General features: G+C 40.0%; 1 protein-coding gene across 4 annotated transcripts in view; it reads right to left on the reverse strand.

Annotated features, from left to right (window-relative positions):
• Positions 1 to 848: 848 nt before the first annotated feature.
• mamdc2a (MAM domain containing 2a) overlaps positions 849 to 14,461 on the reverse strand; it is a 41,787-nt gene continuing 28,174 nt past the window's right edge. For 3 of the 4 annotated variants that reach the window (XM_042421699.1, XM_042421701.1, XM_042421700.1), the window contains 8 exons: positions 13,663 to 13,756; positions 11,556 to 11,702; positions 10,273 to 10,538; positions 9,975 to 10,071; positions 6,230 to 6,376; positions 5,638 to 5,897; positions 3,463 to 3,547; positions 849 to 3,243 (listed from right to left, as the gene is read on the reverse strand). In XM_042421699.1, the coding sequence (XP_042277633.1) occupies positions 3,182 to 3,243; positions 3,463 to 3,547; positions 5,638 to 5,897; positions 6,230 to 6,376; positions 9,975 to 10,071; positions 10,273 to 10,538; positions 11,556 to 11,702; positions 13,663 to 13,756 (1,158 nt within the window). In that variant the 3' untranslated portion in view covers positions 849 to 3,181. Of the gene's footprint in view, positions 3,244 to 3,462; positions 3,548 to 5,637; positions 5,898 to 6,229; positions 6,377 to 9,974; positions 10,072 to 10,272; positions 10,539 to 11,555; positions 11,703 to 13,662; positions 13,757 to 14,461 lie in introns of those variants that run through there. The other variant, XM_042421702.1, reaches the window with a different exon arrangement.

A 14,461-nucleotide genomic window follows, 5' to 3' on the forward strand; every position in this document is an offset into this window, starting at 1 on the left:
CTATTGCCTTGATTGTGATATAAGATTGAAGCTGGACTCAAATCCTTTGTCATAGTGGAACTGACATAGAAAAATGACTGTGTGAATTCTATGAAGAAAATGCCTGCATTGCCTTGGTTATATTCAGAGTTGAGATAATGCACGTAGGGAGAAATATCCACAAAATTATATGGTATTGGCATTCGAACTTGAAACTTGTCCATGTAGCAAAGCTTTTTTTTTTCATGTGCCTCTTAAGCAGGACCATTTTCAAATTCTAACAGCTGATATTGCAAAAAATACATATATACAGAACAGTGCAACACTGGAATAAGTAAAATTATTATAAAAACATTACATAATGGCAACTTTAATTTCTCAAAATGAATGGCCAGTCCTTTTGTTTCAGAAGCTGGATTACTGAGCTCTTCAAGCAATGGAAAGATCACAGAATGGTACGGCCCAATCTTCGTCTACAAAAGCAGAGTGTCTTGCCTACTGTTAATGCGTATGTGGTGTTTTTGAATGGATTATATGCTTTGATTCCTCTCAGTGGAACAACATGGAATCAGTAATGGTCCAGTGCTACTACGCACTGAGGTGCGTGCAAATGTGGTTCACTCCTGGTTTTCTTTTCTATGGTTTTCCAGAGGTCCTAAAGCCCAGTTAGGATGATCCATAATTAAGTCAGAACTGAAATTATATCTGACTTAAAAGAACTTAAGTCAAATCAACAATTAATTGATCTACTAACAAGTACTGTGTGTGTATCAAAGTCTGATATATATTATTCCTCTGTGCCATAGAGCTCCATTGTTGTCCAAAAACACATCAATGAGCCACACTGCTGCACTGGGTGACATGTTCCTTCGTTACCATGAACACATACACTGTAGTTTATTTTCACTCAATCCTCCACACACCATCCTGCTGCCAGAAATACTCAGTAGAACAAATGTGGATTACTCGGACACGGAAAATAATTGCCAACAAATGCACTATTTCTCCTTTTTGACTAATGTTTTACACTATATTGTTATAGGAAATTACTGAGCCTTTTAAAAAATGAAACTATATATTTTTGAGCTGTTTTTAAAGATTTACATCTTCAGAAGGCCCCAATGGACACGGACTGGGTGGTGAAGTCGAACAGTATTGAAAGATGGACTAACATTGTTGGTTTGGGTCTTTTCACATGATTTCTGGACACTATAGAATATTGCATTCTCATAGAAATAAACCAAAGTGGGATTGTCATTACCTCTAAGCTCCAGTAAACATGCTTTTTCTCACTTTATACACCACTGCAGATTTAACAATTCTCTTGTAGCGCCAAGTGTAGTTTTGTGTAATAGTACAGTTGGCAGAGCCTTAATTCACCTGGAACGCAGAGAAAACATTATTTGAGACAGACTATGACAAACCATGTTTGCTTTCTAGTTTCCACTGTATATTTAATCTGTTTAATCAAGTATCCTCCCTGTTTTCTGGTTTTCTCTCCTTTGCTGTGTTCATTTGCTTTTGCTTTTGTTTGCTGTAAAGGCAAACTCAACACATCAGTTTTATATTAAAACACTTCCAGGGGTTCCTTGTTTTTTCTGTGGTATGGGACACCTGGCAAACAGGCCTTTCTTACAACAGTTTACCCTTTTCCTCATGTAGAAAGTTTACATATTTTTAATTATTATTATAGAGTTTGAAAGACATGGGTGTACCACGCGGCGAGTGTCTGGAGGAAAGATGGTAAAAAACGATGCGATTGAGCTGAATTATGGCAAATGTGGGACTTTGACCAACACTAGACACTAACACAGACTGCACAGATTTGGACAATTCTTTTTAAAATTTGCCTGAATTTACAGAACAGCAATACTAACTTTTAGTATTCTTTATTTTTAAGTTGTGTCTCAAAAGGGCTCATGTCAAACTGTCAGTTATCAATGCACAGTGAAAAGTGCCAAACATTGGGTCAGCATTCCTATGGAAGCCCAGTATTCATGTTAAATTATTTTTTGACCCGCCATTACACCCTGCAGTGCGTATCAGACTGTGACGCCATTCTCTTGCACTGACCTAACATACCTTTAAGCTGCCTTTAAATCCTCTTACCTGAGCAAATAGCAGATACTCTTTATTGGCCGACTCCACTGGCTTGATAGGCAGTATTATCTGAATGCCACTCAGTAGTCCAGCTTGCAATCTTACAGGGATGCACACTGCGCATGGTCCTGTCACCAACCTGCTGTGATGAGGTCACCCCAAGGTTGGCATCAGCTATTCCTATTCCCACAAGTGCATTGAGAAAGTTCCATGGGTATCAAAAATGTCTGATATTGGCAAAACAGCACACCAATCAGATCACTCTGTCTCTGCCTAGCAACTTTCAGTGTTCAGTGTTTGAGACTCTTTTTGTCTCTGATATTACTAGTCATTTTAATTTAGTAAGTAACCACCAATGAAAGGACCAAAGAAATATTCAGGTTTTCTCTAGTTCCTAGTAAAATGCAAATGGGCCGACATTTGATTTATGTGTCAGCTGAAGCGAGACATATACCGTCTAAGAATACAGAATTATAGACAACAAGCATGTAAGCCTGAAAACAAACTTCATATTGTTATATACTACCCTGTGTTCCCCTTGTTTAGTGTGTCCATTGTTCCACTGTCACAAGATTATATGAGAGCTTCGGGGGAAAAATAATATAAGTGTTTGTCCTAGGATGACGTCATCATACTCCACAATGCGAGTTTCCATTTACAGTTATGTGTATTTGTGAATTTGTCTCCTGAACCTGGGCTGTGAATGAATGAACGCAGCAATGGTGCTTTTTAACTGATATCTCTGTTTTTTTCAAATCACCAATTGCAAAGAAAATAAGTGACAAAGTCTTAACACTTGATTGTGATTGTGTAATTGAGTGTCATGCAAATGAGGCGTGACTGTTAAATTATGTCATAAGGAAAAATAAAGATTTGTTAGAAATAATGATACAATACAATTCATGTATCTTGAAGGGTAATGAGAGAAACACTGAGAATTAGAAAGAGATGAGAGACAGCAGTGCAGTGTGGTGGAGGTCCTGGCAGCAACATAAGCATCACTCTACGACTTTGTAAATTGTCACATTTGCACCTCTGAAAGTCACCCAGCCAAGTTCTGAGAACCGAAAAAGCATTTATACAGAAAGGCTTCCTGTCAGTATCAGTTCTCAATCTCATTGAAGTACTCCGAGAAGCCTGAGTATGAAATAGTGTCACCAGGATCTGAGGAGGAGGACAAAAAAAACACTGACGTGAATGAAGAACTGCTTAAACTTACACACTGACATTGTACAAATATGTGCATCAAGACAAATTCAATAATTAAAAGAAACAGAATTAGAATTTTGCTCTTGTGTAATAATGTGTCTCCATTAATTTGATGTAGAGGTGACATGACACATCTGTTTAGACTTGAACAGATACAAAAAGATTTACACTGACCTTCACATGGTCCCCTTCTAAAACTGATGTCATCGATAGCCATGTCACTTCGTAGTGATGGGCCTCGGATGGCTTCAAATATAATCTGCAAGAAAAAAAGCCCCCCTATTTAGCATTTATAAGCAGTATATAAACAGTTAATAAATGTTTATAACACACTGTACTGTAGTTCTAAGCAGATATAAGGATATTTTTCATTTTATTAATGTACAGCATTTGTCAACAATTATAACTTCTCCTATTAAAACATTTTATATTATTACAACTGTGTTTTACTATATTGTGGTGGTTGAGCAGTATGCACTTTATTAGTCACATTATCATTTCCTCCTTATTTTTGGCCTGTTGGTAGTGGGCGGGCCTTATCAATTAACCCAGTGGCCCAGGTGTGATACATTTTCTTGGTAGCAGCATCCAGGAAGTGCTTTTTGTGCTGAACCACTGTGAGATTGAGAGCCCTGACACCTGAGCAACCTTTATCTCTGGCCTTGAGAACTGGAAGCTGACTACCTCCAGCTTTGTTTCCATTTTAGAACAACCACCAACACTACTGACGCCGTCTGACCTGGCTGCTCATGGGAAGCTCTTGGTTTGAGCTAGCCACTGTTGCTGAATGGAGGTAAGCCCCACACAACCCTCTGTCAGCCAGGCTTCTCTTCCTTCGCTGTACTCTGTAACTTAACTCTTCCCCAAACGGACACTTTATTTTAGAGGAATTAAGTTGACCTAGACACGCCAGGAGCCGAACTGCCAGTCATTCTCGTAACAATTGTCATTCATTATCTGTTTATACAGCAGCAAACACTTATGGGTTCCCACAGGAGGAGTTATAGTTCTTGACAAATACATTAATTAACACTTCTATCTGCTTATTACTACATTACAGTGTGTTATAAACTATTTATTAAATTGCTGTATACTGCTTTTGAGTGCTAAATTACCAAGCAAGAGTGTCTAAACTAATTCAGATAGAGAAAAATATTGTTTCGTTTATCATTACAAAGGTAAATGTGACAATGAGTCATGATAGGGAGGTCAGGTTGAGATGTATATTGTATGTTCAGAAAAGTTTCACATTTTTCAAGAGACTTATTTTTGACCAGGACAGCCCCTCCAGACCCCAGACACTGGCTGTAGTCTGCTGGTCGACTGGTCAATTAGTTGGTCGATATGCTCTTGTCCAACCAAATTTTCATTAATCAAATAATCGCTGTGTTACTTTCGTAAGGAGAAAAGTGCTGCATCAATAGCTTCCCAGTATTAATCCATTATTTCCTGCGGTTGGAGGGACAGATAGGAAACACTTCGGCTGACAGGATGTACCAATCTGTTTGGAAAAAAAACTTCTTCTTCTTCTTTTTGGTTTATAATGGCGGTTGGCAAGGTGGACCAGAGATTAAATCCTACACATTAATCCTGTCTGTCTAATAAACACAAAGAAAACTCTACTGCTCCACCCACTTGGCAGGTTCATTAAAGTTTTAATGCTGAGCTCCTGAACTCCAGTCTTCCTAAGTTCTTCCTTCATATATTGTCTTTCTTGATCATACTTAGTACAATCTATGCTTGCATGCATAATAGTCTCCTCAGCCAGCTGGAAAAAAATATGTGCATATATCGGTATCGGCATCGGCAATTGGCCACAGTGAGTTGGAAACATTGGCATATCGGAAAAAAATCCAATTCGTGCATCCCTACCAAATATCCATTCATTCGGAAATCAACAGCGTTTGGGAGCCTCTGTGCAGCGCTGTTCCAATACGTGAGTCAACCTCTGTGTCGTTGCCTGGGAAACTATTGGTAGCATAGCTCAGTTAAGGAATATGGCATTGCGTAATATGTGTACATAGTGGGTGGGAACGGGTGGGTGGGCGAGCACCAGAAAAGTGACGGTGAATGCGAGCGGAGCAGAGGAAAAGGTTAGCAGTAAGTTGTCAGTCTGGCAGTAAATGTACAGTACAGACTACAGTGTAACAGGTAATAAATGCCGTTGCTTCTTAAGACCGTGAAAAGTCACGTCTGTTATTTCCCCAAGTGCTGGAAAAGTGAAGGGGGTTAGCTCCAAAGTTAGCAACAATGGGTTAGCCTAATCTGAAGACGAAATAGTAAACAGTGAAATAGAGAACGGAGAACTGTGTGGCTGCTGAGCTCACACTGTTTTAATCTTTTTTGTACCTGGTGTCGGACATTACAGTGGTAGTCCACCATTGCTCTTATCCAGCTGACGCTCTGCTCACCACGCCGTCTCCACAGCAGTACGTCATGCTCTCTGCTGCCGTGGCGCAGGAGCACGCTCAGTATGCCGGTGCCAGATCCATACATGTGGTAGTAGAAGATTAAACACTGAGGAGTGGAGGAGCCCCGCAGGTCAGAAGTCAACAGCTGAGCTTTTTGACCTGGACGCATGAGTGACGCCTCGATGTACATGAAATAACCTGAAGGAGGTACACAACGGACAAATCCATGAATAACACTTTACAGTATTAAACTTTATTGATCCCAGTGGAGACTTTGCAGCTGTAAAAATACAATACGCACAGAATACTGTACTAATGAGAACAGAGAAAATGGAAAGTATTAAATACACAGTCAACAACTCCTGTAGTCAGACACCTTAAGCACAGTTGTGACTGAGTGGTTGTCAAAGTCTGGCTGTTGATATTAAAATCTTTAACAGTGGGGTGATGTGTCATCCCTTCATATATCACCTTATACAGGTTTCAATGTTCTGTCTATGACTGAAGCAGTGAATGGGGAAATGACTCACCCACCCCAGTGGTGTGGTCTCCTCTGGGTCCTGTGTAGGAGGTGGGCGTGTATCCTCGGACTCGCAGCCAGTCGGCGTTGTCTTCTTTCTTATCCTGGATGTATCCACAGACTCCACTTTCAAAGTTACACTGGCCTGGGAGGGAACCTGTGGAGGACACACATAGTCAGTAATAGTCGGTGGCAGATTTACAGAGAGAATGCGCAGTGTTTACAACATTTTTCATTTAAACTTCAGGAGCATTCTGTGAGTGAAGGAGAGCCCAGCAGGTCAGGTCAGTGGTGGGATTTCTATGAGATCACTATGTTCAGAGAAGGAATGATAACATAGTGATATTGTGAGAATCTGACGTCATCAGGGTTGTCTTGACTTGAGCTTCATCTTGCTAAAAGAAAAGACACTAGCTGCATTATGGGAAATGTAGGACCAGGCATTTTTTCTGGATATCTGGTTTCAGTCAGGATGTCTTGGCCACTGCTGCTTAGCTTTTGAAATATATTTGGAAATCTGTCAGTTGTGAGTCCCTCAGCTTTATGGAGGTGCAAAACTATCCTTTAAAGGGTGCTCCAGTGACTCTAGTGTGAAAGTGTGAAAGGTCACACTAAGGTTTCATACTTAGGTCATGTAGTAAGTGAACCTTTTGAGTTATTATTTTGTCACAATTACACTATATTAAACATCTATATTCACCTATTGATTAACACCCATATGCTGTTTCCCAGGTCAAGACTAAACTTCCATGCCCAAGAATAAGAATAAGACAAGAAGCAAATGCAGTGAAGTGTATATCTGTGTGTATTCCACAGGTCTCAGCATTGGGCACCACCACCATGCCCCCAGGTGGTCAGGCATGCCACATCCAGGTGCGGCGCCAACCTTCAGTGCTTGTTGTTGGCACCTCTATGGTCTGGCTCGTGGCTGTGTGCAGTGGCCAGACTTTCTGCTATCCAGGTGCCTGCGTAAAGGACATGACACCCACCACTCTGCAGCTGATTGAACAACATATATCTGCCTCTGCAGTTGTTGTTAATGTTGGTACCAACAACATCAAAAATCCAAATTTGGAGCTTCTCAAAAAGGAGTTTGTGCGCCTTGTGGTCTGTCTCCTGGATACCAGAAAGCAAGTAAATATTTTTGGCCTCCCACTGACTGCATATCTGGCTAAAGGTTTACTACGAGAGATATCCAGACAAATGTTTGTTGATAATTTTGCCGCCTTTTTGAATGGGCTTCAGCTTTTTAAACTAGACAGCTCCATCCTTGCCAGGAAGGCTCACGTCATTTATCAACCAACACTGAACTGACTTTGCAATTGTGTAAGGCTTTTACCTCCTGACTTGCAGTCAGCCCATCTGACTGTACTTTCCTGGGCTCCTACAGTATTCACTCAGTTTCCCCCTCTAGCTCCCCCCATCTGTATGGTAGTCCTCCCACTCCCACACTAATGATCATTCCAAGATTTTCAATCTTATAATCACTCATGCAGCCAGTTTAAAAGGAGAAAATTACTCACTCTGCTGTTTTGTGCTACTGCGTGCATCGCATTGAACATAGAAAACAGAGGGACAATTAGAGAGTGGTCTGAAGACATTAGAAAAAGGTAGCCAAGCATGGTCAATGTAAAGGTTACAAGACCATCTCCAAAGAGCTCCAAAGAGCAAAGATGTTCCTGTGACCACTGTTGCCAATATTATTAAGAAGTTTAAAGTCTCTGGAACTGTAGCTAACATCTCTGGATGTGGTTGCAAAAGGAAAATTGGCTCGAGATTGAACAGAGGGATTGCTCAAATGGTCGAGAAAGAACCAAGGAAAACTTCAATACAGATCCAAGCTGATCCTCAAGTTTGAGGTACAATAGATTCAATTCACACCATCCGTCACTGTCTGAATGAAAATGGGCTGCATGGTAGAAGACCCAAGAAGACTCCATTTCTAAGAGGGAGAGACAAAAAAGCCTGACTGGACTTTGCCAAAATGCATGTTGACAAGCGACAGTCCTTCTGGGAGAATATGCTTAGGACTGATTTGCATTAGACAAAATTAGAGCTTTTTGGTAAATCACACCAGCCCTATAGTTACAGAAGAACAAATGAAGCCTTCAAAGAAAAGACCACCCTGAAACAGGGAGGAGACTCAGTGATGTTTTGGGGTTGCTTTGCTGTTCTCAAGCTATCTAGGTTTGTGCTTCTTGGTGATTTTAACATTCACATTGACGATGCTTCTGATAAATTTGCTTCTAGTTTTATTAATATCACAGAGCCTTTTAGTCTTACTCAACATGTAACAGGCCAAACATCATTTCCTCCCTGATGACGTTTTCCTGAAGCTGATGGAAAGTCTTGGCTCTTAATCTTCTTCTGTTAAACCTACCCTCCGTAATCTGGGCGTTTCTATGGGTCAGGCTTTGAGTCTTAACCAGCATGTAAATTGTTTGGTTCACTCCTGTTTTTACCAGCTAAGAAACATTTCCGTTTTTGCCATGTGATTTTATCTGGATGTCTGCATTTCATGTTTGTTGCTCTGTCTCTTATATGCTTTTTTATTTGCTTTTTGTTTGTTTTTATTGTGATGCACTTTGTGACGTCTGCTTTTGAAAGGTGCTATATAATCAATCAATCAATCAATCAATTTTATTTATATAGCACCAAATCTTGGCCCTATATAAGTGTCTCGAGGAATGTGAGTATTAATATGACTGAATATTAAATAAACTTATTATTATTATTATTTGTGACTTGACCTCAGTCTTTAATAGCAAATACCGGTATGAACATTGCTGTGTTTTTCTAATCCAATGCTACTTTTTTCAGAAGCTTTGCTGGCAGCTGTTTTGCCATGAGTTTTTGACTTGCTCCATATAAAGTTAAGAATGTAAGCACTTTCGCAAACTGTCATAAGTGGATGGGAACATGTCCACTGAAACAAAACATCTGTTTACAGTCTTGCTTTAAGTGATGTCTTTCATCGCTTTGTTATTTCTTTAGTTCCTGAATACACACACTGTAACTTTTAACATGTGGTGCTTGATATAGAGTATCTTATGAGCTCAAGTCTGCATGTTCTCCATGTGCCTGTGTCTCTGCACACTGATGAAATTGAGTCAAACTGGGATGAAAATGTCATTCTGGTGGATGCACTCTCACCTCAATGCACGCCACATACAGTGAATCCATATCTTTGTGTCTGATTAATGCAACTAAATGTTCTTTCATGTTCTATCAGAATGTGTTGTATATTAACAAAAGTATGTGGACACCTCAACATTACACAAATATGTGATAGTTGTATAGGTGCTATGATTAGTTGATTAATCAATTAGTTGCCAACTGCTGAGTTAATTGTCAACTATTTTGGTAATTGATTAATCGTTCTGAATCATCTTTTAAGAAAAAAGTGCCCAAATTCTCTGATTCCAGCTTCTCAATTCAGGGAATAATGCAGTGTTACTGTTTGTAATTTGACCTCATTGATACCAGCTTCATTTACTGTTCTCTCATTAGGTTACTGCTAATGCTCTCAGCCAGTGGCTTTTATTCTGAAGCAGCCACATTTGTCACAGCATTTTCACCAGCAGCTTATTTTTTGCATATGGAACATATAATAATGGAACAGTCAGGAGCAGCAATAGTGAGCTGCTAGATGAAGAGTTGCAGATCCCCAGCAAAGTAACTTTACTGTGCCCTGCTGTTGTGTAGAAAAATGCAGCATGACATGCAGTCAGTGTATGTCTTAGTGAGTCTTCTACCTGCTGTGATTTGACAGTCCCCCAGGCTGACAGTGATGTCATCAAGGGCTACCAGGCCACACTCCCAGAAGTTCTTACATATGCTGACAAACACAATCTAGGAAACAGAGAAAAAGACTGAATACTGCTGTTCATCCAGTTATCATCCTAGTTCATTCATCATCCATCCATTCATCCATCCATTCTTTTACTTGAGCATCAATAGTAAATTGATCACTGTATATGGTAAGTTGACTAACTCTGTCACCATGTCTTTCCATTCAACCTCCACATACACCACTCGTCTAATGCTTCCTACCTTGGAAACCATGGGCTTCATGTAGGTGATCTCCACTTCTTTCCAAACAGCCCTGGAAGAGTAAGCCAGGCTCCACACCTTCTCCTGCGCCACGTTGTTCTCATCATAAATGTACAGAGCCAGAGCATTATCTACTTTCCTAAATCCATAGAGCATGTAATAGAACCTCAGACAGTATTTGTGGTTCCCTGGTAAAAAGGGTCCATGAAGCCGACCCACATATCCAGGCCTGGAAGTGAAACGAGTGTCTGCCAGGAGGAAACAGCCTTAAAAAGACAGGACAAAAAAATCAATCAAAACAGGAGGGGTATTGTTTGTTCAGTACAGTATGTTTAACTATAGATGTACATGCACAGTAATGCTCTGTACATCATGAGGCAGTGAGCAGTGGTGGAAGTACTCAGATCATTTAGTTAAGTAAAAATACCAATACAGTAATGTACAAAATACTCAATACAAGTAAAAGTCCTGCATGAAAAATCCTACTACAGTAAAAGTACATGAGTATTATGAGCTTGATGTAGTTAAAGTATTGCAGTAAAAGTAGTGGTTTGGTCCCTCTGACTGATATATTATTATATATGACATTATTAGATTATTAATAGTGAAGCATCAGTGTTAGAGCAGCATGTTACTGTTGTAGCTGCTGGAGGTGGAGCTAGTTTACACTACTTTATATACAGTTAGCTAAAGGGTCCAAGGTGACCAAAGGGTCAGCAGATAAATCTGAGGGGTCGTGAGATGATTAATGGGAGAGGAAAGAAGAAAAAACAAAGTTCTGATACACAAATCTGTTTTCAGTTTTTGGACTTTTTCTCTAATCTTTGATTTTTGCTGAAATATTGGATCATTTGAACATTTATTGAAATGAAAGCATGTGAGAAGTTTAGAGGGAAAAATCACTATTTGGTGGAGCTGTTAACAACTCATAGACATGTGAAATGTGACCCCGACTACACACTTTTTTGTAAGACGTCAAAAGCCAAAAAGGTTGGAAACCACTGGTTTCATCTTTAACAATGTGTTGTATTTTAAAAGCTTGTTATATTATCCATTGTGTCAAATCTTCCTCTGAAAAGTAGAAAGTACAATATTTCCCTCTGAAATGTAGTGGAGTGGAAGTATAAAGTGGCATCAAATGGAAATACTCAAGTAAATTACAAGTAACTCAAAATTGTACTTAAGTACAGTACTTGAGTAAATGTACTTAGTACTTAGTTAGAATGTTAGTATTGCCACTGTGCAGTATGATGCACTGGAACCTGTGGTTCAGGCTGATTCACCTGTTCCTGTAGTATGGTCTCCTATCCTGTAGGCATTAGGCTTGACCGAAACTCTGCTCCACACCTTACTCTCTGCTCTCTCCTGATAGTACAGACACAGCCCATTCTCAAAATCACAGTTGGCTATGGAGGGGTCAACGGTCGGCTCTGGAACAAAAAAACACAGCACCTCCAATGTGAACTTGCCTTGTTAACAGAGGTCAGTGATATAGGTTATGATGATGTATTAATGTATAATCTTTCACATATTTACCACTAAAAAAGACAAAGCATAAATATATACATGAAGATTCATTTTCATGTTAATATGAAGACGATACTGTGTGCAGCAATTTTATTGAATCTTTGAGACAAATTCTTCTTCAAATCTTCACTCAGGATTTGGCTGTTTAGATGAAGAAGATAAATAAATCCAAAACTCTGCAAGTCATACAGAGGACACTAAAAACTGATGAATACAGTATGTCAACTGCTCATCAGTTATGTTGGAAAATAAGCTAACAATGTTTATTTTAGTTTTATGATTTGGTTTCCATAATACTCCCAATATTACTGAAAATATTGGCTATACGCCTAGTGTTAGCCTTTTTAAGCATAACTAGCTTGTTCAGAAGTTTTACTGTCACTTAGTTCTGTTACTTGCAGTTTTGTCTGTTTGCAGTGCACTGAGCTCTCTCAGTCACCAAACTATCCAGATAATTAACATTGCTGGCTTTATTTACCTGTTGAAGAAACTGCTTTTTGCCATTAAAAAATAAATGTCCATCATGTGAATGTTTGATGACGACTACATTCAAAAATGAATTGAGCTGCATCACTGAGGGATTTTACAACTGCATAATTTTGCAGTTGAATGAGTGTTCAATGTGTGAGGGAAGCTCACACTTAAAAAGGTGGTCTCGAGTGTACTCGGGTGCAGTTCGCATCAGGTGTGAAAACTATTGTACCAAAACACAGAAATGGACTGCTATTTAGAATGTGACGTCATAACTATTTGACTGTCGTCTTCAAACATGGCTGCGAAAGGATCTCTGAAGAAATTCAATGCTTGCTTGAAATTTGAGCAGATGACAACATACAATCATAACTGGACATTACACACAAAAATATGATAGGCATGGTGCGAAGGTCGACTCCATTGGATGGGCTTGGGATCTTGCGATTTGTGTGCTTTTCTACACTGGAGCGACGACATAAACAAATGTCGCGCAGTTGATGACGCTAGTGTACTCTTCTTCTTCATATTCTTCTTTGTGTTTATCGGCAGATCGCAAACCAACTAGCTGCATACCTACTGTACCAGAGTGTGTAGATACGCAAGTGTACTCAGGTACAGAACAGCATTACTAATGTGAAAGCTGAGTGGTGGGGGAATGAAGAGGGGGGGCAGTCATACTCAGGCATGGTAGCCCTAACTTGTTTGATCTTTATAACATAACATGCTGAATTTTAATAACCCCATGACATTTTCTTTAGCACAAAGGACTAGGACTCTAGGACAACATTTACATTTTTAGTCCCACTGTCGTTTAAACCACTAACCCTAATCCCAACAGATAAACTTGAACCTAATCCTGTTGTCCTTATCATTGTCCCCATTGTATCACTCTCTCTCCCTCTTTGTCTCCCTTCTCTTCCCCTCCTTTCTTTCCCTTCATCTTTTATTCTTTTCTCTGGCCTTGTCCTTCCCTCCTCTTTCTGTGCTTCCTCTTGCTTTCCTCTCCATGCGTCCTTTTTCCTCTTCTTTCTGTTTTTTGGCTCCTTTTTTTTCTCCTTTTGTTTCTGTGCTTCTCTCCTCTGCCTCCTATTCTTTTCTTACATTTTGTCTTGAGGAGACATGGCCTCAGACCAGAAGGCTTGGTGGGGGGAGTTGTTGAGAATCTGTACACCTAACCTTCTTAAGCCTAACTCCATAAAAATCGTTGGTATATAATGCACTCTGAGTTGTAATTAACATTGCACTCTCTAGTGGCCACAAGTGGGACTTCAGACTTACAGTACAGCATATATAACAGCCAGACAAAGTGAACCAGGAGTGAGGTACAGAACATCAAATAGTGATTCTGATCCATTTTTATCCCCCTAAAATCCAAAGGTCTCCTCTCACCTGTGTCTGTGTGGCAGAACTCAGGAGAAAAGGAGATGTCATCTATGGCCACGTATCCACCTCTGGCACTGTTAAATGCTACCTCGAACACCACCTGGTAACACACATAGACATACTCAGCAACCACTAACAGATGGCCAATATATGACTTAGGCCTTTTCATCCTGAGATCATGTTCTGTGAATTGTTTAAGACACGATGGGAACTGAGAGATGAGACAGCTGTAGAAAGCAGACAGTGACATCAGTGTAAGGGTACATTCAGGAACATGGGTTAGTCAGTGGGGCGCTGTTTGATGGAAAAGCTCTGTACAACCCTTGGCTCAGCTGGATAGAGGAACTGACCCAGTTAGTAATGTTATGCAAGCTTCTTTCCACAGCGACAGCAGCAGCCCGTGGGAGGCGTTCTGGCTGAAAGCACAAGGAAAGGAAACCATGGAGTCATGAAGGAAGAATACACATCTGAAAGTTCACTGGAAAGCCACAGAGGAGTGTTTTTGCTACTCAGCTGCACACATCAGAGCACACACATGCACACACACACATGTACACACACACACACACACACACACACACACACACACACAACAATGAGAAGGAGCGGCACCACATGTTTTTCTTGCATGATATTTGGAAAAATGTGATCTTTCTGCAGCATAATATGAAAAATGATAAAAGAACTCAAGGGGAAAAAAGATCCTTATAGCAATATCCGCTTTTACATCAACAAACATGTACTGCCGTATCTGAAAAACACACTGGACTAATGACAGAAACACTTGAAAAAACAAGTTTATTAC

Source organism: Thunnus maccoyii, chromosome 9 (assembly GCF_910596095.1).
Source record: "Thunnus maccoyii chromosome 9, fThuMac1.1, whole genome shotgun sequence".
Taxonomy (NCBI): Eukaryota; Metazoa; Chordata; class Actinopteri; order Scombriformes; family Scombridae; genus Thunnus; species Thunnus maccoyii.